The 23,218-nt window shown below is 40.9% G+C and overlaps 1 protein-coding gene across 1 annotated transcript in view; it reads left to right on the top strand.

Annotated features, from left to right (window-relative positions):
- Nucleotides 1–5,332: 5,332 nt before the first annotated feature.
- Nucleotides 5,333–23,218, top strand: part of TESPA1 (thymocyte expressed, positive selection associated 1) — a 34,799-nt gene continuing 16,913 nt past the window's right edge. Inside the window, exons 1-4 of the mRNA XM_005611272.4 lie at nucleotides 5,333–5,605; nucleotides 15,233–15,440; nucleotides 16,393–16,435; nucleotides 23,137–23,186. Coding sequence (XP_005611329.2) covers nucleotides 15,278–15,440; nucleotides 16,393–16,435; nucleotides 23,137–23,186 — 256 coding nt within the window. The 5' untranslated portion in view covers nucleotides 5,333–5,605; nucleotides 15,233–15,277. The remainder of the gene's footprint in view (nucleotides 5,606–15,232; nucleotides 15,441–16,392; nucleotides 16,436–23,136; nucleotides 23,187–23,218) is intronic.

Genomic DNA, 23,218 nt, shown 5'->3' with positions numbered 1-23,218 from the left:
GATCTGTCCTCCTCTCCTGCTCTTAGACCCCATCCTATGGGCCCCAGGCTCTGTCCTCCTCAATGCCCTTATAAGAAAATGGGCCCATAAAATCAGACCCCAGTGAGGCCCTGTGCTTCTAAATAGACAGGCTCGATCAGAAGAGAGAGAGAACACAGGCTCACCAGGTAGTCAAACTAACCCTGTGTTCCAGCCCTCTGAGTAAGACGTGAATGTCGTGATTTAATCTAGAGAACACGGGACAAAACTGTCACAGAAGACAACTTTCCCAAAAGTAATTTTCTTGGGATGCTCCTCAAAAAAACTATCACCTTACACCCGTTAGATTGGCAAAAACATCCAAAACCAAGCGCGACAAATGTTGGAGAGGTTGTGGAGAAAAAGGAACCCTCATACATTGTTGGTGGGAATGCAAACTGGTACAGCCACTATGGAAAACGGTATGGAGATTTCTCAAAAAGTTAAAAATAGAAATACCCTATGACCCAGCCATCCCACTACTGGGTATCTATCCTAAGAACCTGAAATCAGAAATCTCAAGAGTCCCATGCACCCCTATGTTCATCGCAGCATTATTTACAATAGCCAAGACGTGGAACCAACCTACATGCCCAGAAACTGATGATTGGATAAAGAAGATATGGTATATATACACAATGGAATACTACTCAGCCATAAAAAAAGACAAAATCGGCCCATTCGCAGCAACGTGGATGGACCTCGAGGGTATTATGTTAAGCGAAATAAGCCAGTCAGAGAAAGACGAGCTCTATATGACTCCACTCATAGGTGGAAGTTAGTATATTGACAAGGAGATCTGATCGGTGGTTACCAGGGAAAAGGGGGGGGGGGGGAGGGCACAAAGGGGGAAGTGGTGTACCCACAACATGACTAACAAAAATGTACAACTGAAATCTCACAAGGTTGTAATCTATCATAACATTAATAAAAAAAAAAACTAGACTAATACGTTTGGGAAATACAAACTCTCTCCTTCTGGAAGAGTCACAATTCATATCAGCTTATTAAAAGTTTCAAGAAATTGTGCCTTAAAGAATCAGTTTTGTCAGGACCGGCCCTGTGGCCAAGTGGTTAAGTTTGCACACTCCACTTGGTGGCCCAGGGTTTGCTGGCTCCGATCCTGGGCGCAGACCTAGCACCACTCATCAAACCAGGCTGTGGCGGCGACCCATAGAGAAGAACTAGAATGACTTACAACTACGTACCAGAGCTTTGGGGGGGGGGTGGGGGGGAAAGAGGAAGATTGGTACCAGATGTTAGCTCAGGGCCAATCTTCCTCACCAAAAATCACAAAAAAGAATCTCGTTTGTCTTCTGTTAACTGTGTATTCTCCAAATTATTTGATCACATTAGAGAGTAAGCCCCCAAGGGATAGCATTTTATATTGTTTCTCTTTATAGCCCCCCTGGATCCAGCTTATTTCTGGCACTTAGAAGGTACTCAGTAAAGTACAGTTTGAACAGAATTATCATTCCAGACCTCTAAAGGGATAGCATCTACAGAGGCCTGTGACAGACTGCTCTTCTGTTCTGCTGCACTCAAAAATAGGGAAGATATAGTAAGACAGAAAGAAGAACTTTCTTGCAATTCAGGGTGATTTAGGAGAATGAGTGTGTTAGAAAAGTTAGCAAATCCCATTTCTTAGAATCCTTTACTCTCAGAACTTAGAAGCAGAGAGAAGGACAAGATGACCTTGGTGGATCCTTTTCTTAGAAAGTTCAGAAAACCCTTGCCTAGGATTCCATCCTCTCTCTCTCCCCACTTTTGAGTCTTTGGTAGAAGAAGAAAACAAACTCACTCAGACTCCCACATTAACAATTTGAAGGAACAGACTCCGTGAAAAATGGGCGTTTGCAAACCCAGGGATCTGAGAAAGGAGAAAGCAGAGAACGGAAATGGAAGCAGATCCCTTGCATCTGGGCAGAGGGGCCCAGCTGCTCAGCCCAGAGCAGAGGCCGTGAGCAGCAGCCTCTCCACCATGGGACAGCCTCTCCGGGCAGCTGTCCTGGCTCTGGCCCAGGTCTGGCTGAGCAACCTGCCAGCTGAGCTCTCAGTTCTGCAGCTTCAGAACTCATGCCCCTCCCCAGCTCATCTGTCTGTCTTACTTGTCAGTGTTATCAGGTTACATGTCTGGAGGATAATATTATTCAAAAGCAATTTTTACTCGGTTTTGCAATGGACAAGAGTTTTTTTCTAACGCATCCTCTTACCTTTTGAAGGATTTACCAAAGATCTGCTACTTAATATTTTCATTTTCCATAATAAGCCACACATAGCTACTTGAGAGTAGAGAAAAATAGTGTGTGTGCATATTGCATATTACAGATTTCTAGAGGCAGGAGAATCTTAGAAAATATTTCTCTACTTGTCAGAAGAAGAAACTGATTCCAGTGGAATTAAGTACCTATCGTACAGTGAGTATTAAAGTCGGATGGCTATTTTACTCCAAGCTCAGCGTTTTTACTAAATTCCGTAAAACCTGAGAGAGGGCACCACAGAATGACAAACCGGCCATGTGCTGAGGCGCCAAACTGCTGAATCACCCAGGCGGTAAAGCTCTAATTCATCTTCTCATTTAGTGTAAGAGTTATTATTTTTTTTTAAGGATTATATTTTTTTCCTTTTTCTCCCCAAAGCCCCCCAGTACATAGTTGTATATTCTTCGTTGTGGGTCCTTCTAGTTGTGGCATGTGGGACGCTACCTCAGCGTGGTTTGATGAGCAGTGCCAGGTCCACGCCCAGGATTCGAACCAGCGAAACACTGGGCCGCCTGCAGCGGAGCACACAAACTTAACCACTTGGCCATGGGGCCAGCCCCAAGAGTTTTTATTTTTAACCAAAGGAGAAACTGAGCAATTTCTCCTAAAAACTGTCTGAAATCCTGAACTGCATCTAGCACAAAAAGGGAAATTGGTTAAGTTTTCAGGATGCATGTGGCACATGGGATCAGAGAACTTTACAGTGTAAAACATATAGAGGCACTTAATGTTGTCAAAGGATGGAGGAGGGTAGATGCGAGAGAGGGAGAGAGAGGAGAGAGGGAAACGCTCTACAACTGAGGAGCAAGACAAGCACAGAAGAATACCCTGGACTTCCTTCTCCTGGGAATGCTATGGCCTTCATCCTTGTCTTTCAACAACTGCTCATAAAGAAAACATTTCTTTTTTAAAAAAATAAATCAAAATAGCAATATTCTTTTTTTATTAAAAAAACTCTGGAAATTTCCTTATAAAATAGCTTCTCTAATGAGTGGAGTCCTTTGGATGGATACAGACATAGAGCCTGCTGGAAAAAATTGAAAGTGTTATGTTAAAGAGCCTTAAAGATACCTGCAATTTGTTGAGTATTTGCCATGAGTTGGGCCCTGGACTAACAACTCTACATTCCTCCATCCTGTAGCTTTGTGACCCCTCCTTTAGTTGGATTATCCCCATTTTGCAGACAAGGAAGTTGAGGCCTGGAGATGTTAATTAATGTGTCCAGGACTGCAGAACCTCCTGGCACAGAGTCTGACTCCGGAGCCTACTCTCCTGACCGTGAAACTACCAGTGTCGATTAAAGTGTTGGCGTTTCAGCCAGGACCATCGTTCCTTATGCTCAACAGTCCTGTGCTTCCGAAGACATTCTGCATCTCTGATCCTCAGGCACCACATACAGGAGCAGCTTCCTGTCACTCTGAAAATTAAAATGCCCTCACAGATTTGCACACTCCCTATAGGGGTGTTGCTTCTCCTATCCCCAACACACAGAAAATAACTGTTAAGGAAAATATTGAGTTTCAGAAACTTAGGGTTAAAAAGAATTTCAAGAGTTCCACTATTTTAGTTTTCGTAGTTAATTTGTGCGAAAGAGAATAGTGATAAAGAGACCAATAGAGTGCTAGGTTTAGTTTTTTATTTGTTGACTTTGAGATAATTCTCAAAAAAACAAATATTTAGGGGCTGGCCCCGTGGCCGAGTGGTTAAGTTCGCGCGCTCCGCTGCAGGTGGCCCAGTGTTTCGTTAGTTCGAATCCTGGGCGCGGACATGGCACTGCTCATCAGACCACGCTGAGGCAGCGTCCCACATGCCACAACTAGAAGAACCCACAACGAAGAATACACAACTATGTACCGGGGGGCATTGGGGAGAAAAAGGAAAAAATAAAAAATCTTTAAAAAAAAAAAAACAAATATTTAGCACTAACTATGTACTGGAAAATATGTTAGACATTTTCATACCTGTGTATGTGTGTGTGTAGTAGAGAGAGAAAGAGACAGAGAGAATTATTATTTTACGCATATGATCCTTGGAGAAAATAATGTTTAGTGAACTTGATTTGCTGAGCAGGTATTTTCCTTAGGCTTCTTTCCACCATAGGATAGCTATACTGTCGACGTCTAATGAAGTTATCCTATTGGCAATTAGAAATGGAATTCGGGAACATGGTAAAAAGAAATCCAACTGTATTTATAGCCAAAAATTAGGGGGAGAAAATGAACATGTGAAAATCAGTCATGGTTAGCACATTAGAGGTGTGCCTTGTACAATAAATATTGAGATAAATATTTGTAAATAAGTGATGCAGGGAAGGAAACCATAGGATCAGGGGAGAGGGATGGGAGACAGCTGGAAAGGTGCCACATCAAACAAAGAAGAAGTATTAGGAGATAATGGAGAAGCAAGGAGAGGGATGGTCAGCAGTGCTGGATGCTACTCAGGGCTGAGTGAGGACTGGGGAAAACCTGTAGAGTTTAGGCTTCTTGGAACTGAAAGCCAGTAAATTGAAGACATCTCCAGTGTGTGACAGATTTTTAAAAGTCCAACTTTAAAAATTCCTTGGGAGAGCCATCATTTATTTTTTTAAAAAAAGAGGAAAACCTCGTAGTGGTTTGAACTTAAAAACAAAGGTCTAAGAAATCAACACAGAAAGAAAGTTGCTTACGATACTATGCAGGATTTGAAAACAAGCTTCTGGGGAATTTACCAGAGTGTGAAAGAGTTACGGAAACAGACTCGTTTTGGCTTAGAGCCCTCTCAAGTGTGTGCCAAAGCTGTAAGAACGCTCTCTGAGATCAGTGTGAGATAATTTTTGGGAGAGAGCTTTCCCATCCTTAGACACCTTCCCTCCTAGGGACTGAAAGCTTCATTTGCAGCAGTGGGATTCTGTTCTATGGGAGGAAGACTTTCCTATCCACACATCATGAGATGGGCTGCACCTTTCCCTAAGAGGAAAAGGCCTCCCATTGTTTTGGAAAGGCCAAGGCAGCACTCAGACAGGAAGTGCTCCCTAGTGCTGAGCTCGGTGACTTCAGATACTTTGTTCTTCAGTCAGTCTCCTGAGCTAAAGCAAAGGATGTGGCTGGGGTAGGAGGCGGGGACTGCGCATATGTGTGTGTGCGTGTGTGTGTGTGTGTGTGTGTGTTTTCTCATTTCCGCTTCCCCTTTCAAGCTGGCAACAGCAGTTTAATGAGGACAGAGAGAAAGGTGCAGTATGCAATATGATACTTTCTCCCTGTCCCCACCTCAATCCCGCTCCCTGGGAAGGGCTTGGTCCAGCTTTGGTAACCGCTTTGCCTCAAACTCAGCTCTCTACCAGCAGACAGGTGAGTACCATTTCCACCTCCATTTACAGACTATAGTGATTTAGGTTGGTGCTGGCAGATAGGAGGAAACAGGTCAGAGACGGATCAGGCTGCGAGGAAAAGGGAAGAGTCGGGAGGAAATCTCCCACGTCTCTGAATTCCACCTTAAAAAATTCATCGTTGTGCCTTTCGGAACAAGGAAGTCCTTCTACTTTCTTTTCCTTCCCATTACCAGAGGGGTACTCTTTGTAGGATCATAAAACATGGGTTTCTTTGATGGCTTGAATTAATTCTTAGGAATTTTTCACCTTTCTCATCTGAGAAGTTCCTCTCCGTGTCTTGCTGTACTCATTTTTGCTGAAATTTCTATCTGATTCTAACTTTGAAACGTTCTCCAGGAGAAAAGTTTCTTAGCTTCTTTGCAGGGCCCGTTCTAGCCTCCATAACTTTGACTGTTGGGAATACCCAGCTTAAATCAATTTTGCTTTTTGCGCATATGACTGTTTCCTTCAGAAGGTGTAGAAGAAATTTGTTGAGGAGTTAAGCGACAGCAAGATATATTTGGATTAGATATCAGGGAGAATTTACACAGCTGGACAATGCCAGGCCAAACTAACTGGAAGGCTCAGGATAGATAACCACTGTCAGGGTTGGTTTTCAGTCTGTACATCTCAGAGATGGATAGATGGATATGTTGACTACTTGATGACATAATCCTGAGGAGTGGTGGTCTTTGCTTCTCCAACATCCCTTGTCTTAGTGGTAGTGAGGCTGAGCATGTCACCATCTACATGAGTTTCTGGAAGGGTAGAGGAGTGGAAAGATCCTCTGCACTGGGGTTTTCCCGTGACCCTGCTTGCTATTGAACTCACCAGTGTGTGGAGAAGAAGTGGGTCCCCGGTACAGAACAAGGAAAAGATAAAAGAGCCCCCACAGAAGTGATTGGATAAGACACAAGGGTTTGGAAGAGATGCCCAGGGAAGTACTGGTGACTGTCTACCATAAATGGCGCTGAGTAGAGAGACAAGGGGACATTGTAGACAGTATATGGCAGTGCTGAGGATAGGAGGTTGGAGGTTAGAGGTTTTCAACTTGTATGTCCAAGCTTCAGACTTAACAGTTATTGGTCTTGAGTGATTAGAACTAAAGATCTGGTGTGGTTCTTCTATAACATGAAGCATTATTAGGAAGAGGATAAGCCAGGTTTACTATTATCTCTACTGGGAATATTATCAGGGATAACAAGCTGGAGAAATAGCAGGGGGGACAGAAAGAGATCTAAGAAATGATTTCTTATTCATGGACACCCCAGGGGTTTAGAAATTCTTTACAACCATACTAAGAACACTTTCTCATGACTCCTTTGGTCTTCTGAAAGTTAGGTGGAATCGTGTGATTAAGCATTACGTGGTGGCCATAGAGACCCAAGACAGTCATTTTCAATTCAAGGTTTATGATTTGTGTTCTAATAGAGAACGGAAAGGAAGTGTGGTCCCAGCTCAGATCATGACTCTCAAAGTTCACTCTGGGCTACAGTAAGGGAGAAGGACCAGACATTTATTTCCACTTGATAACTGCCAACTGCTCTGTTCCCACCTAAAGGACAAGACAGAAGTGGGCATTCCAGTACCCACTCTGCTCTGCGCTCTTCCCACACCCAGGCCAGATGCAGGAAAGCTTAAAAACAGATTTTGAGGAGAAGAAGAGAGAGTGTAGCTATTGTGAAAGAAAAGGAGGACGAATGCAAATGAGTACATGAGGGAAAGAGCTTCATTACCAAGGAAATAGGATGAAGAACTGAAGATATGAATTCACGGAACTAACTGGATGATGGAGAAATCTGCTTATCTTCTGCCCTGTCTCTAGACTGAACTATCTGTAAACCAGTCCGAACCAGCTGATGTTCCTTATTTTTGGTGTTTTTTTTGGCCAACCACATGAAAAAAACTAGTGTCTCCCAACACTGAGAGCACAGGATTACCGTTTTCCCAATGTCCGGCTTGAATGTTTCCTGTAGCAGTTTACAAACCTTCCATAAAACTCATCCACATGGTGGAGGTGGAAGTAAGGAATAGAGGGAAGGAGAAAAAAGGGGTCTTAGGTGGTCTTCTTTCAGTATTTGTTCAGCTAAACTTGTTTGTGGGAGAGAGGGGGTGAAAAGGGAGGGAAAAAGTGTTATATTGATGAATTGACATTTTTCTTAGTATTATTTATCAGATAACAGCCTCCTTTTTCCCTCCAATAGATGGAACTGCTCCCTTACACCACAGACGTCTCGTAATGCTCAAACGCTATACTCAGGGTGATTTTTGTTCTGATGCGCTTCCAAACTGCAATAACATGGAAGAGGGTTAGCAATTAGGAAGATATTTCCTACCTATGAAGGAATGTGAGCGCATGTTGCAGGTTGGGGTATGTAGAATGGGGGCCAGTCAACCTGGTCTGAAGTGGAGTTTGTCCTCTATAAACAGAGACTGTTGGCTGTCCTGGGATTCCCCATAGCCCTTGGCAACAGTGGTGATGTGTGTCTCGGCTGTGACTGCGGATAAGATGCAGAAGGTCTTATGGGCCCCATCATGGAAACTCCATTTCCTTTTTCTCTCCTCCCACGCTTGTTCTCACTCTCAGTCCCAATTCACAGGCACCGCTTGGGGTGTAGTGCAATACGGACAGAAACGAGGAGAGGTCTGTCTGATATATGTCCCTGGGAAGAGGCCTAGAGAGCTAAGGAAAAATGTGGGGCTGAATCTTGGAAACCAAGGGTTGGGAAGGAAGGCTGTGATATGAGGAAGAAAGCACACACCTGGGCTCGGGACCTGTGAGTCTGAGTCTCGTTTATAACCATAACGTTCTATGTGACTTCACATAAGCTTCTATCTGTCTCTCTCCCTTTCAGGTTCCTCAACTACAAAATGAGTGACCAGGATTAGGTATCTCTCTGATCCCTTTGGGCATTAGGCCAGAGCGAAGGACCTATTTATTGCTTATTTTTCATCTCTGCTTAACAGCAACATCCTTCCTTCATCATCTGGATTTTACACACACACCTGCTCGCTCCTTTTCTTCCTTCTTCCCTTATTCCTAAAAATGTTCCAACTTTAGTGAATGGTTTAGACTGAGGGAAGATTAATAATAATAATAGCTGTCATTTATTAAGCACCTCCTTTGTATATCAAGGACTTAATATACATTATCTGATTTTAACCCCCAATAACCCAACAAGTTTGATATGTTATCTGCCCTACACATGAAGAAACCTAGGGCTAAAGGGGATAAGTACCTTTACCAAGGACACACTTACAGTAAGTAGAAAGAACTGGGATTCCAAACAAGGCTTTCTCAATTCCAAGGCCCAGGCTCTTTCTACAGTTTTTCTTCTCAAGTGTTGACCATCCTTACTGGGCCCCTTAAAAATATCTCCATAGTGAGATATCTGTAAGCGGAGCTGATATTTGACAGGTACAAATTGGTAGGCCCACACTGGTTGTTAAAATATTAAAATATGTCCACACCTAATTATGGTAAAATTACCAAATTATGATAAATATCCATTGCTCCAAGCTCTCTGAGTGCTCACGACAACCCAGCTATCCAAGCCTTTCCCACAAGATTCCCCAGACTGACAACAAAAACAGTGCCACACCAACCATGCACTTGTAGGACCCAGCCACATGGCTGTGACTGGTGTCAACTCTGGTTGGTCTGTGCTGCTCTGTCAACAATGGTGAATGTTCAGAATGCCACAGCAATCTGAAAGTAACATGAAATTCCAGCAGACTGTCTCCTCTCAACTGGAACCTGGTTGGGCCCTTACCACTAACTTACTCTTTTATTTTTATTTTTTTTTTTTAAGATTTTATTTTTTCCTTTTTCTCCCCAAAGTCCCCCCAGTACATAGTTGTATATTCTTCGTTGTGGGTCCTTCTAGTTGTGGTATGTGGGACGCCGCCTCAGCGTGGTTTGAAGAGCAGTGTCATGTCCGCGCCCAGGATTCGAACCAACGAAACAATGGGCCGCCTGCAGCGGAGCGCGCGAACTTAACCACTCGGCCACGGGGCCAGCCCCTAACTTACTCTTTTAGCCTGAGGAAGGCAAAACTGCTTTGTAACCATCTGAGTGGAGTCAAGAAGGAAAGCGATGATAATAACCAAACAAAGCAACACTTCCTTCACTGAGATTGTCACAAAGCCAAGTCTAAATTACTTTTGGTTTAGTATAGAGGCCTCTTCTATGACTATAAAATGGAGAGTTTACATGTGGAATGGAGAATTTACTGAGATAGTTTCTCCTTTCCTTTATTCCAAATTACATTTACTGCTGACAGTTGGATGGTGATCTTAGGTTATTTTCTTATTCTATTGTTAGTGGAAAGACTACACAACTAGAGTCAGACTAACCCAAGTTTAAATCTCAGCAGTAAGATCCTAAAGACATGACCTTGAACAGGTCACATCTCTCTCCGAGCTCAGATAACAATAATCAGGTCACAGGTGATTTTAGGATTAAGTGAAGTGGTTTGTGAGAAGGTTTTATGGGTAAACATAGGTAGTCTGCACATGTCAGCTGTTATGAGCACCTATTGCTTTGACTTGCACATGTTAACGTATAGCGAATCTCTGACCACACGGAAGACAGAAACGGGAAGCACGTGATGTTCTCAGCATAGTAATAATAACATACCCACAGAGGTTTTCTCCGCTACTGAAGTTACTGCTACTAATGACTTTTGCTTTAAGATGTTCATTTCAAAGCTCTTAAATAATTCCCTAATCTTAAACCATTAGAGGTGATTTCTCTTGTCAATTTCAATCTTGTCTGCTACAATTTCTGCTTTTAATTATAACGTCCCCAGAACAAAGCAAATTCTCTCCTACTTAGTTGTAGTAGATTCCAGACACTTGACAGATTGTGGAGAAATATTTGGGGAATGAACTTGTAGAGAAATGTAGGAAAGAGGAAAGGGCAAAGTGATGGAAATGATAGCAGGGGGGAAAAATCAGGCTTGAGGTGATTCAGCAAGGAGCAGTAGAACCAGTGTGGGTTTTTTGTTGCTTTTTAGGGGAGGGGAGTGGTTAGTAGGAACATCAGAGAAAATATTTCAGCAGGCTTTAGGCTTCCATCCTCTTAGAAGATAGATTAAATACAATATTACAGTACAAGCTAGCATCAAGAAAGATAGTAGTCATATTCCAGAAGGAACAAGAACTTAGAATGGAAAACTCTGTAAAATATTTTTTCAGAGACAGAAGAATTTGACAGTTTAAGGCTTGTAAATTCAGTCAGACTTGTGTGACCCCTTGGTTATATCAACAAAGGATTCGCATGACTGTGTCCCAAGGCTTTTCTTCTTCACTGCAAGGTGTACAAAATATATATGTTAGGATTTGAGACCACGTGGAAAGTCAGGAACACCTGTCCTATGGCATATACTAGGTGAAGATAACTTCTCAGCATCAATGTGGTTCTTGCTCATCTGCAGGTGCAGCATTTGCTGAGCCCCTTCTATTGGAAGGTACTGTGCTTGTCCTGAGATGGGATTTAGGGAACACGTTACAAGAAGTAGTGGATAACATTGAGAAAGGTAGCCACTTATCTCTTATTGAATATGATACAGGGATGTGTGCTAGTGGCTAGAGGTGGGTAAGAGAAAGGTGATGACTTGAGTAGGCCTTAAAAGTGTAGATAGAATTTGTTCGGGTAGAGAGAAAGGTGGATGAAATTGTGTAAGCTAAAGCAAAGAGGGAGAAAAGTTCAAGAAGCACTAGGGGTCAGCAAGCAATGCCTGACGGAATCACTCTCCTTTGGGTCCTTCTCAGCCTCCCTCATTCAGGCTCACAACTTCCCTGGGTGAGTGAAAGCAGGAAGTCTGGAAACCACATATGTCAGTGTTAATTTGAAAGGGAATTTGCTAAATAGGAAGTCATTCCTGAAGCCACTGGACCATTTCCTATTTCTTATGGGGAAACCTACATAAACGCATTTTTTACAGGTATAATTCCTACAAATATTTCAAACTCAACTAGAATAAATTTATAAACATTGGTATTGGAGGCAAACTTTTACAACGTTGAGTCCTACCAATTCATTTTCTAGAGGATGACACTGATGCCCAAATAGAAACCCTAATTGACTTGCCAGAAGTCAATTCATTGGACAAAGTTGGAAGAAATCTCAAGTCGCCTGATTCTTCGTCATTGCTGTTTGTACTGCACCAAACTCCATTGTACACATAAGCTTTTGAACGATTTGTTTGGAGGAAATATCTCCATGCCCTTCTCTGTATTACAAGGGGCCCCAAGGCCTTCAAAGATGCCATCTTGACAGTAGCGTGCACCCCTCCTTCAACTCTTTCTAACACTCTCATTGCTGATGTTCTTCTGTGATAGTCATTTGCCACTTCCTCCAGATTTCCACAAAGAATACCCAGTTTCTTATCTCCCAGCAGCACAGCTTCCCCCTCCTGCCAATAACCAGACAATTCTATTTCTCCCTGCCTCATAATATTGCTGTGCTTATAGTGTTCCCACATAATACCCCGTGAACAGGTCGCTATAGCCCAGTGTGACAGAGATTTGGGAAAATTAACTGATTCAATTCCCTAGTCCCAAGTCCAGTTTGCCACAGTTGAGATTAGCTTAGATATATCCTGCACGTTTTATTTCAGACCATCAGGGAGACCATTGTTGCTTTTTCAAGTGAAGAAATTGTTCCATTCTCACCCAAATCGCTCAGAAAATGGCTGTCATTCTCAGTGGGAAGTAGAACCCTTAACTTGTCTAGCCTATTTGTTGTGACAACTATAATAACCATTTATTGGTAAGCCTTTCTTTTGAACTTTCAAGCATTGAGGATTCTGTTTCCATAGGCATTTTCCTTTATGCATTTGCATTAAGGAAAACTTTTGTGTATCGGACAGAACAGCAAATAGGAATAGTTAAGAAAATACAACTTCTGTTCACAATTATAGGAACTCAGAGTAGAAACAAGTCATAGGATAACCCTCAAATTCATCTCTTTTCTCCAACTTCCAACCCAAAACATTTTTACATGCTTAGTAAACACATAGTTATAAGCTTATTGCTATGGTTTTGAAGCTGATCTCCCTATATGTGTCTGTGATGACTCTGTAAGGCCCTGGGTTCCTATGGGGAATAGTCAACTACTAAGCATTCATTTAGAGAATAAGAATTTATTAAGCAACTACAATGTGTTTGGTTCTGTTTTAGGTGTTAAGGACACAGCAATGAACAACTCAGACAAAAATCTCCGTCCTCATGGAGTTTATATTCCAATCAGGAGAGTAAACAATAAATTAGATTGACAAATAAAAGATAAAATATGTTAATGATAAGAACAACAAAGAAGAAAATCAAGCAGAGAAGGAACTCAGTGGCAGTGACTATTGTAGGCTGTAGAAGCCAGGCCTGGCTTCATGGAGAAAGTGGGTTGAGAGCTGGGCTTTGCAGGTAGAGTATGCCAAAGGCTGAGGGATAGGAAGAGGGAGGGGGAAGGAATATGAGAAAAGCCTAGGGTTAAAAAGGAGAGAAGCATTTTCAGGGTACAGAGGGGAAATTAACCTATAGCTGCGGGATATATTTTCAAAGATGTTGGAGGAATGTAGACTAGATTCATATCACAGAGGATGTTGAAACCCAAGTAGAGACCTCCATCTACCATCTCTATTAGTGAGATTCAGGCACTGTGCTAGGTGCACTGGGGGTTCAGCTGTACAACGGCACATCCGGAAGCTCGTAGGACTTAAAGCATCAATTTTTAGGACTATAATGTTCTCATTAAGAAACTGAGACCAGAGAAAATGATTGAATTTTCCAAGGTTATGTCATTAGCAGGTGGCAGAGTAAAGTGTGGGAGTCAGATAACCTTTCCTTACTTCCTTCCTCCCTTCCTTCCTTCCTTCCTGCCCTCCTGCCTTTCTGCCTTCCTTTTAAATTCCCCTAATCATCAAAAACTTCTTGTGAGTTGAAGAGTCCTTGTGATGTAAGTGAGTTCCATTTGCTCGGGGAATTAAAGACAACAGGCAAATCAGCCTTTGACATTTTCTTCTCTGTGCTGACACCTACCTATTCAATAGGTTGTCCAAATAGAGCTTAAAAAGACTTGAGGCTAGTGTGCATTCATTAACTTAGGCTCTGCCCTCCCGTCTCATCCCCACCGGCCACACTCACACCCTCTACAGTGAACGAGTAGAAGTGGGACCATTGCTCTTCACTGTCTTATCCCTCTGTCCCCTGGAGCTGCCATAAACAGCTTCATCTTCATAGCTACGCTTTTGACTGTTGGAGGAAGAGAAAATAAAAGGAAAAAAAGTAAGAAGAGTGCCAGTTTCCCGTGACTTCTGTTCTTCAAACGCTTAAAAACAAAATCATTAGTCAGGTATTCAACAATTTAGGTACTAAAATAGCTATTTTTGAAAAGAACATCCTGAACATAAAGTGTATTCCTAGGGCAATAAACTCGTTTTGGATGCCTCTACTTGCTACAGACAGAACATATCCAAAGAAAAACAATACATAATTACTGCTGTCTGATCTAAATTCTTTCACTTCAGGTCCAGCCTAAGACATCTTTTTCTCCAAGGAGAGACAGCAGTTGGCACTAGGAGAGTTTGTTAACCCCGGGCACTTGGCTCTCTGTCTACTTCCTGTGCCTCTTAGGGGAAATTAAATGATTGAATTAAGCTTGTGACATAGGGAAATCACAAAGACGGGTAGCAGGGATAACTTGTCCTTCAGCCAGAGCTGTTGTGAAGTGATAAAAAGAGGATGACTGCCTCTAGGAAAAATTTAAGAGTCTAAAAAGCCTTGATCAGAGTTTATTTACCTAGTCCTACACCTCCGGTTATTCTTCCCCTCTTTTTTCTCTCATCTGAATGTATCTTTTGGAAGAATACGTAGGTGTGGATTAGGCAGTGGTAAATGCAATATAAATGCATTGATGAACAGGGGAATTAACTCATGGCTATGGAGAAACCCAAGTTGACAAATCAGAGAATGATGATTCTGAAGGTGGTGGCTGCTAATGGCTTAAGGCGATGTCTCCTTGTTTTTAATGTGGGATTTTTTTTTTTCCAAGAGAAGTCTGATGTGGACTCTTAATTTCTAAAAGAGGAAACAAAACAAAACAAACCCAGAATGACTGTAGCTGGAGTGATGTCCTGGTTGTGGGACCTTAAAAAATCTGTTTAACCTTTGAGATCTGAGACTTCTTCAGATGTCTTTATAAGGATCAAATAAAGTAAATTTTATAAATTGCGAATTTAAAGGTATTTTAATTTCAATGGAAGATTCTGAAAGACAAAATCTTTCAGGAATAAAGAGAAATGTTTTCTAATACAGCGTTTTGGCTATCATGAGAAGTGAAAATTCTTTAAGTCAGAAGAGCTGTCTCAATGTCCCTTAAATCATATGATGTTTGAAGTTTCCAGACTTACTGATTTGAAAGACATGCCCTGGTGTTTAGATTTTTCAGAGCATTCCTTTTTCTGGAAGATGGAAGAAAGGCTAGACATCTCCTCCCTTCTCCTGAATGGGCAGAAGAGTCATGCTCCTTTTTGCAGAGGGGGGCTACCCTGGGCGTGGTGGTTTCTGAACACAGGATGAGAGAGTATCACTGTATTTCAACACTCAGGACAGCATCAGTGTGGCAGGAGGCCCTGAAGTCTGAACCAGGTCCATGGAGGGCTCTGTGCTGAGCCCCACATCCTGGGAGAAACGGCGGGCCTGGCTCCGTCAGAGCCGTCACTGGCAGACCCAGATCCTGGAAGAGGAGGCTGCAGCTGCCCTGCAGGATGTCCCAGATCCTGAGCCTTCCAGCCTGGATGATGTTTTCCAGGAAGGTAAGAGGTAGTTAGGCATTAAACAGACTTCCACGTTGTCTGTGGTGAGGAACGGGTGGCAGCAGACACAGGTCTGCAGGGTGGGCAGTGGGTCCCTTGGTTAGACTAGGCCTTCAAGGAGGCTCATTTTGACTGGTTTAAATGAGTTTAAATGAAGAAGAGTAAAGTAATGCAAGATATGAATTATGTGAGAAACAGACAGGCGTAAGATTAGGAAAAAGAAAGAGGAAATTTTTGCATCATCCTGAGAAGCTGTCTGTAAGGACCAAGGCCAGGGTTCTCTGTGAGTGCTTTGGGGTGTTTCTATTTTGTCTGTGTAACAAGGTTACACTCAATCTGGAAGCCTGGACCCTGGCCACAACTTGGTCACTAACAAGCTGTGTGACCTTTGGCAAGTCACTCACCTCTCTAAGGCATATTTGTGTAATTGAAGAAGAAATACCTGAAATAATAGTAGTCACTTTTCTACAAGCCTCTCAGAGCTTCTCTGAGACTCAGATGAGACTATAGACACAAGGGTTAAAAAAACTAATTTTATATTAATAAACCAATTCTTACTTATTTCATAGAAAACAAAAAGCACACACAATATTGTGCCTTTTTTCTTTTTGTTTTTTCCTTCTTCTTCTTCTTTTTTTTTTTTTTATTTTTTATTTTTTGAGTAGAAAGATTTACCCTTGTTCCCAAACCTTGGGGAAAAGAAAGCAACGGGCCTGACATCCTGGGCATTTTCCAGGTCCTGGGAGGAAGGGGGCAGGGAGTCAAGAGAGAGAAGAAATATCCACTATTTTTATACATTGTTATTTTCCTCTATATCTTAAAGAAAAGTTTTATGGAGGAAAAAAGGATTCATGACGTGGCTTCCATAAGGATAAACTGACGGCATGGGGTGAGTTGCAGGCGGAGTCTGATTTCCTTCAGTTCTCAGTGTTCTGATGTCTGCCTTTTCTAGGGAATCCAGTCAGCAAGATTGAGGACTGGCTGCAGGACTGTGGGTGAGTGCTTGAGAGGCAATGGGATTGGATGTGGTTGGTGGTTGGGTGTACAACAGGCACTGACTCCTGGGAACTCAGAGACAAGGAAATGGGTTCGAATTGGATCTCAGTATCAGAAGGGAGGTTGCAGTGGGGATGGGCTCGTAAGGGTTTGGGTGACTTTGGGGATGGGAACTGTGAATCAGCTGCAACTCCGGCCTGAGACCAAGTTAGGGGGAAGGTCTGGAAGTATAGGGTGGATCTTATCTAAAGCCAAGAATGATGGAAGCCTGCAGCTCAGGGGAATGGCTGGGCTGGGTCCCACATCCCTCCTCCGTCACCTTTCCCTTCAGACTGCAGTCTTACATTATGTAACAAAGGAAGAGTTAGAAACCTAATCTTCTTATGATCAGAGTAATTCATCACTATGTTGCCCATTTCTACTGCAGAACCCAGGAAGAAGGGCTAAGGGCTTACCCCAGCCATTCAAAGCATGAAGAATTGGAGCAGGTACTTCAAGGCAAAATGTAGTATCTCTTCCCTCAGAAACACTTTAAACTATAAGACCTCACACCCCATCAGCCTGTACCATTTTAGGCTCAGTCTACCCAGACGCAGAGAGAAAGATTCTGTGACCTATTTAAGTCTGATCATTTGTGTAATAATGAATTCTCAGAATTTATAACTCTTACCTCCTTCTTGTTTCCCCTCCAGGAATGTTTCAAGCTATATATAGCCTTTAATCTAATTAATATATAAATAAACCCGTCCTTGCTTATTTGGTAGGCAATAAATAGCACTGAATAATACAAGGTTGTTTATTTCAACTCTGCCCTGGAAAGTAATGCCAGGAAGGATTTAGTTTGTATTTTTGTTGTTTACAAAACATATCATCCTTATGTCCTAATCTGGTTCACAATTCATTGACTTTAAAGTCAATTAAGGTAACCAAAGTGTAAGGAAGTAAACGGATGGCGGTAAGAGGAATGTTTGCAGGTTTGTGTGGGAAGAGTCCTAGGATGTAAAATGCTTCACCTGGTACGTACAGGAGAACCGTGGGCTCAGTTAATGTCTTTACTTCATTAGCTACTCGTGGGTCGCATCAATTCACATCAACAAGTATGGACTGTGCATTTGCTAACTGTCCGATTGTCTGAACGGCCTAGAGGAGTGCCAAATAGTTTAAAATATGCCCCTTGACTTCAGATATACTGACTGAAAAGAATAAATTCACAGAAACACAATACTGTAAACTCCAGAAATCATCTTTCCCCGCTATATTCTACAAAGATAAACCCTGAACCAAAATGGGGAGGTAGTCTGGTGAGTGAAAAGGCTCCAAGATCTGAGCCTGATTGTTGTGCTCTCTGTGTAACCCAGTGTAAGCAAACAACTGAAATTCTTTCTATGGCAGACTCCTCACCTACAAAGCGAAGAACTAGAATACTCAAGTTTCAAAAGTTTCTTGTAAGATTTAAATGATATGATATATGTATGAGTGTTTTATTCTCTATAGTAGTTATGTGAGTGGTGAAGTTTATAAAGGAGGGGCTTTATGCTACTTTAAAATTTCGCAAAATAAGTCTATTTATCTAGCATCTAGAGAGATAAGGTGAAATTTACTTAAGTCAAGCAGAACACTAGCCAGGGAAGGCAGTCTCCACAAACAAAGAAAGTGTTCCAGAGAAGCACGGTTTCCTGCAGTTTTATACCTTCTTAGAACAAAGAACATACGTCAAACACGCAGGATACATATTCATCAAAGTTTCAAAGAGATATTTAGTTACAGATTAGCAGGTCAACATGACTCTGATGTCCAAGAATGAAACTTATCTTCAGGAACACTGATATTGGCGTCCTAGGAAAGGAAGTATGCATTCTTATCTTCGAAAAGTGCATTCTTATACTTTGGGATGATGTTTAATGCATTCTTTCTTGAAAATTATTTGATTGAGGTCATATTGACTCATAACATTCTGTAAATTTCAGTGTACACTGTTATATTTCAGTTTCTGTATAGAATGCGTCATTTTTACTTCAATGGTTAAGCAGATATACAATGTATGTTTGACAGGCATAAGTCAGGCTTCCTTAGTTCAGGCAAAATCAGGTTTAAACCAGAATAGCCACCCCATATACCTCAACATGTGAAAATTTCTTATTATTGTTTATCAGAAAAGTAGTTCTAAAAGTAATACATATGAACTCTAGGGTAAGTGGTTATTTCTAGGAAGGAATGGAAGTAAAATGAGACTTTAGTTATATCTTTAATATTTTATTTATTTTTTATTAACAGCTCTGAAGCAAATATGACAAAATGTTTACATTTTTTAAAATAAGGGGATAACTGCAAGGGTATCTGTCATATTTTCTTTAATTTTCTGTATGTTGAAAAAATTTCAATATTTAAAATTCCAAAAAAGTCACAAGTAAGTCTATTAACATGCTTAGATTTGTCTCTGGAAGGGGAATTATTAGGTTTATAAAATATTTCCAATTTTCTCTATTTTCTAATCCTCCCTAATACGTATGTAATATTTTGAATTGTATGGGAAAATCAGAAAAATTAAAGAATGACGATGATAGTGAGAGAACGCTTGATTTTGATAATAGACAATGAAGAAGATAGGAGGGAAATACTTTCTAAATATGACATTCTGAGCTACCGCAGTCTTTGATCCTTAGGCTGCCAAGACCACAGAGGAAAGAAGATGGACAAGGAGCCCACATTCACTGGTTATCTGTCCACCTTGTTGACAGGTGCCCAGGGAGGCACTCTTCAAATTTTCTTTCAAGACCCTATAGTTTCCATTTTCTTTCCAATGCCAAACACCCTCTGGTCACAAGAGGGTTTTGTTTCCTGACAAGCTCTCCAAGAAAGCTCACCAACTTCCTGGACAACTTGTGTCAGTGTGTCTCACTGTAATTGAATCTATAGGCAGACCATTCTGCTGCAGGTTTAGATCACGTATATCTGTACAAAGTACACCTCTCCTTTTTCTTTCTCCTCTTAAGCTCTCAGGGGATTTTTTTTATTATTATTATTGAGATTATGATAGTTTACAACCTTGTGAAGTTTCAGTTGTACATTATCATCAGTCTTTTTTTCTTTGAGGAAGATTAGCCCTGAGTTAACTACTGCCGATCTTCCTCTTTTTGCTGAGGAAGAGTGGCCCTGAGCTAACATCCATGCCCATCTTCCTCTATTTTATATGTGGGATGCTTTTGTCAAGCAGTGCCATGTCTGCACCCAGGATCTGAACTGGTGAACCCTGGTCCGCCAAGAAGCAGAACGTGCGAACTTGACCACTGCACCACCAGGCCAGCCCCTGTCAGTCATATTATAGGTGCACCACTTCACCCTTTGTGCCCAGCCCCAACCCCCCTTTCCTCTCAGGGGCTTTTTTAGGACATGAATGTGTTTCTTTTGAATCATCAGAGAGAGAGTTGGGAACCCAAAAATTGTCTGTGTGGACTTCAGCTTAAATCTCTGCAAGCGAGACCTATAGAAATTGCCAGAAGAAGCTAAGAACGTCTACATGCTTCTCACAATACAGTCTTACTCCCTCCTCTTTGTTTGTGGATTGGGTATACAGGAGGAGCAGACCTTGGCTTTTCTAGTTCAGATTTGAAATGATGCTAAGGGCCCTGTGAACACAAAGATGGAGAGAGAGGAGCAGCTGTAGATCCAGTGTCTAGTCATTGGTTTTATGTCCTAAGCAATAATGCATGACTTGCCTGGGACATGGTGATGGCCATGAAGTTTCAGATCAGCATACTTAGTGAAAAAGGCATCAGTAGGTCCAGCCCTACATCCATTCTCCTGCAGTAGAGTCCACATACACATAGAAAAGCCCACTATCAAAGGCTTACCCTGGGCTGGTCCTCATACAGAGAACATGGACATGCCTGCCAAGGCATAACTAGAGAAAAAACATAAAGGATGAACACCCAGCAAGAACTTGTATCTAATGTATAATACCAAGTTTTGCTTTGGACAAATGAGGAATTTTATCAGTGATATTTCTTAACAAAAATTTTATAGAAGTATAGCATACGTATCACTAGCATTTTTCTTTTTAATATAAATTGCAGTACAAGTCAATGGGTCGAAGTTTCGGTTATGCTGGATGAATAAGTTTTAGAGATCTGCTGTACAACATAGTGTCCGTAGCTAACAGTGCAGTATTGTGCACTTCAAAATTTGTTAAGAGGATAGATCTCATGTTAAGTGTTCTTATTTCAAAACAAACAAAAAAGACAAAGTGAAACAAGGCGCCTCTGGGAGATGTTAGATATGCCTGTTACCTTAATTGGCGATGGAATCACGGGTGTTTGGATATGTCCAAACTCATTAAATTGTACACATGAAATATGTGCAGTTCTTTGCATATCAATTATACCTCAATACAGCTGTTAAAGTAATAGTCATATAAATTATATTGAAGTATAAAATTTTTACTGAAATATAAACGCGTATTAAATATATAGCACAATGAATTTTCTCAAAAGAAATAGATCCATGAAACCTGAAGCAGAACATTACCAGCATCCAGAAGCCCCTTCTGTTCCCTTCCATTCATTAGCCTGCTCCCAAGAACCAGTACCCTGACTTGTAACATCATAGAGAAGTTTGCACTTTTCAAACTTTACATAAATAGAATCATACAATACGTACTGTTTTATCTCTGTTTCTTTGGCTCAGCATTATGTTTATGATGTTCATCCATGTTTTTCATGCAGCAATAGGTCATTATTTTTTATTGTTGTGTAGTATTAAGTTGTACATTTATCCATTTTATAATAATTAGAGATTTGGAGTCTCCCAATTCTGGGTTATTATGAATATTATTTTTTCTTTTGGTGGACATATACAGGCATTTCCACTGAGTCTCTACCTAGAGGTGGAATAGTAGATGTTTCAGTAGTAGTTATAATAATAGAGGGCTTTAGTAGTTGCGTTACTGTGTAGCTACAGCACAAGCATTAAATGCAATAGTAAATCTCAGTGTTCTAGTGGTTGACTATATTAGTCATCATAGTGTTTTTAGTAGTAATAGTAAATATTAATTTATGCTAATATTTGTAATAGTATAAATGTTATGTGTTTGTAGTATTATATTAAAGTATATATTTTTATGTAATTGTCTATTAGGAAGAAAAGTATATATTTGTAGTTCTAATTGTATTATGAGTTACTCATTCTTAATTAGCTTGAGTATCATCTCATGTTTTATAATGTACCTTGATGTAGATTTTTCATGAAGACAAAAAAATTCAGGTTTGGGAAAACATGGTTGATTTTTTCAGTATTGAAAGGAAGCTACCAAGAAAAGATGTCTACAAATGTAGTGGTTTATTTTGTAAAATTTAAACACAACTTCATCTATAGATGTTGAATTAGTAAACCCATTCCCATTATTAAAAATTTCTTTAAGTGATACTCCATTAGCCTGAGTTGTCTGGATCACTAGAGACTGATAAAGGAGAAAACTCCTTTAAGACCATCTCTAATGGACGCATCCAGTTGGTTTCCCTGGTAAACCCACTTTAACAACTCTTCTCTGCTCCAGCCTCCATTTGAGATTACATTCAAGCATTATGTGCAACTTCCATTTTAAAAACTTTCAGGAAAGCAAACTCTATAAAACTCATGACAAATTAGTCCTTGAAGTGGACTTAGAAATTGATAACATCTAGGCATCCCAATGCCCTTACGTAATATTTGAGAATATAACAGCAGTGAGGAACCAGGACTGGAATCCAGGTGCTCTGGTTCCTGTTCAAAGCTTTTTCACAGACTACTTCACTCACCTGTTTAGACAGAGAATTTCTTCCTTGTTTGTAAAACTGAGTGTTTCTCACTACCATTTATGCTGATTTCTGTCTGTTCTTCTTATGGAGATGGTAAATGTTTGATAAGACCATATCTCAAAAAGTTAAAATAAAATCTCTAACCAAGATGCAGATTCTGCTACTTCCTGGAAGATGTGATGTTCAGCAAGAACATGGCTCAGAGAGAAGGAAGGAGGTGTGGGTGGATAACACAACCTCCTAAAAGTTTTTTAAAATTTCAGTATTTGTATTTGTTTTCTTTTGTTTTTGGTGAGGAAGATTGCCTGTGAGCTAACATCTGTTGTCAATCTTCCTCTTTTTGCTTGAGGAAGATTGTCCCTGAGCTAACATCTGCACCAATATTCCTCTGTTTTGTATGTGGGACACAGGCACAGCATGGCTTGATAAGCAGTATGTAGGTCTGCACTTGGGATCTGAACTCATGAACACTGGGCCACCAAAGCGGAGAGTACAAACTTAACCACTATGCCACCAGGCCAGCCACTCAGTATTTGTATTCGTGTTGTGAAAATTATGGCACACAAATCCCTGCTTCTATAAATGTAATTCTCCGGTTTTATTCCTATATTCTTTCTTTCCTATTTTACCTAGGATTTTACCTGGAGAACTGTTGCTAAGCTGACTTTAGACAATGGGATCAGTGCAATGGCAGCACAACCTGAAATGCAGTGAACTCCAGTCCCAGCTCCCCTCACTACCTCTATGAATTTGTCAGTCAAATAACCACTCTGTCTTAGTTTTCTTCAACATAAAAGTAATTTAAATACTACTGACTGTCACTGGAAAATTACGTGAACTTATATTTGAGGAAAAGACCCTTGGAAAATGTAATGGTTTCAACCTATAAGATTATTTTTGGTTTTTAGATACTCTGAAGAAGGATTCTTTGAGGAAGCAGGACAGTCAATCTACAATGGTGAGTATGGGCTCTGTTCTTTCTTCTCTTGC

This window comes from Equus caballus, chromosome 6 (assembly GCF_041296265.1).
Source record: "Equus caballus isolate H_3958 breed thoroughbred chromosome 6, TB-T2T, whole genome shotgun sequence".
Taxonomy (NCBI): domain Eukaryota; kingdom Metazoa; phylum Chordata; class Mammalia; order Perissodactyla; family Equidae; genus Equus; species Equus caballus.
This window is presented reverse-complemented; position numbering and strand designations above follow the sequence as displayed.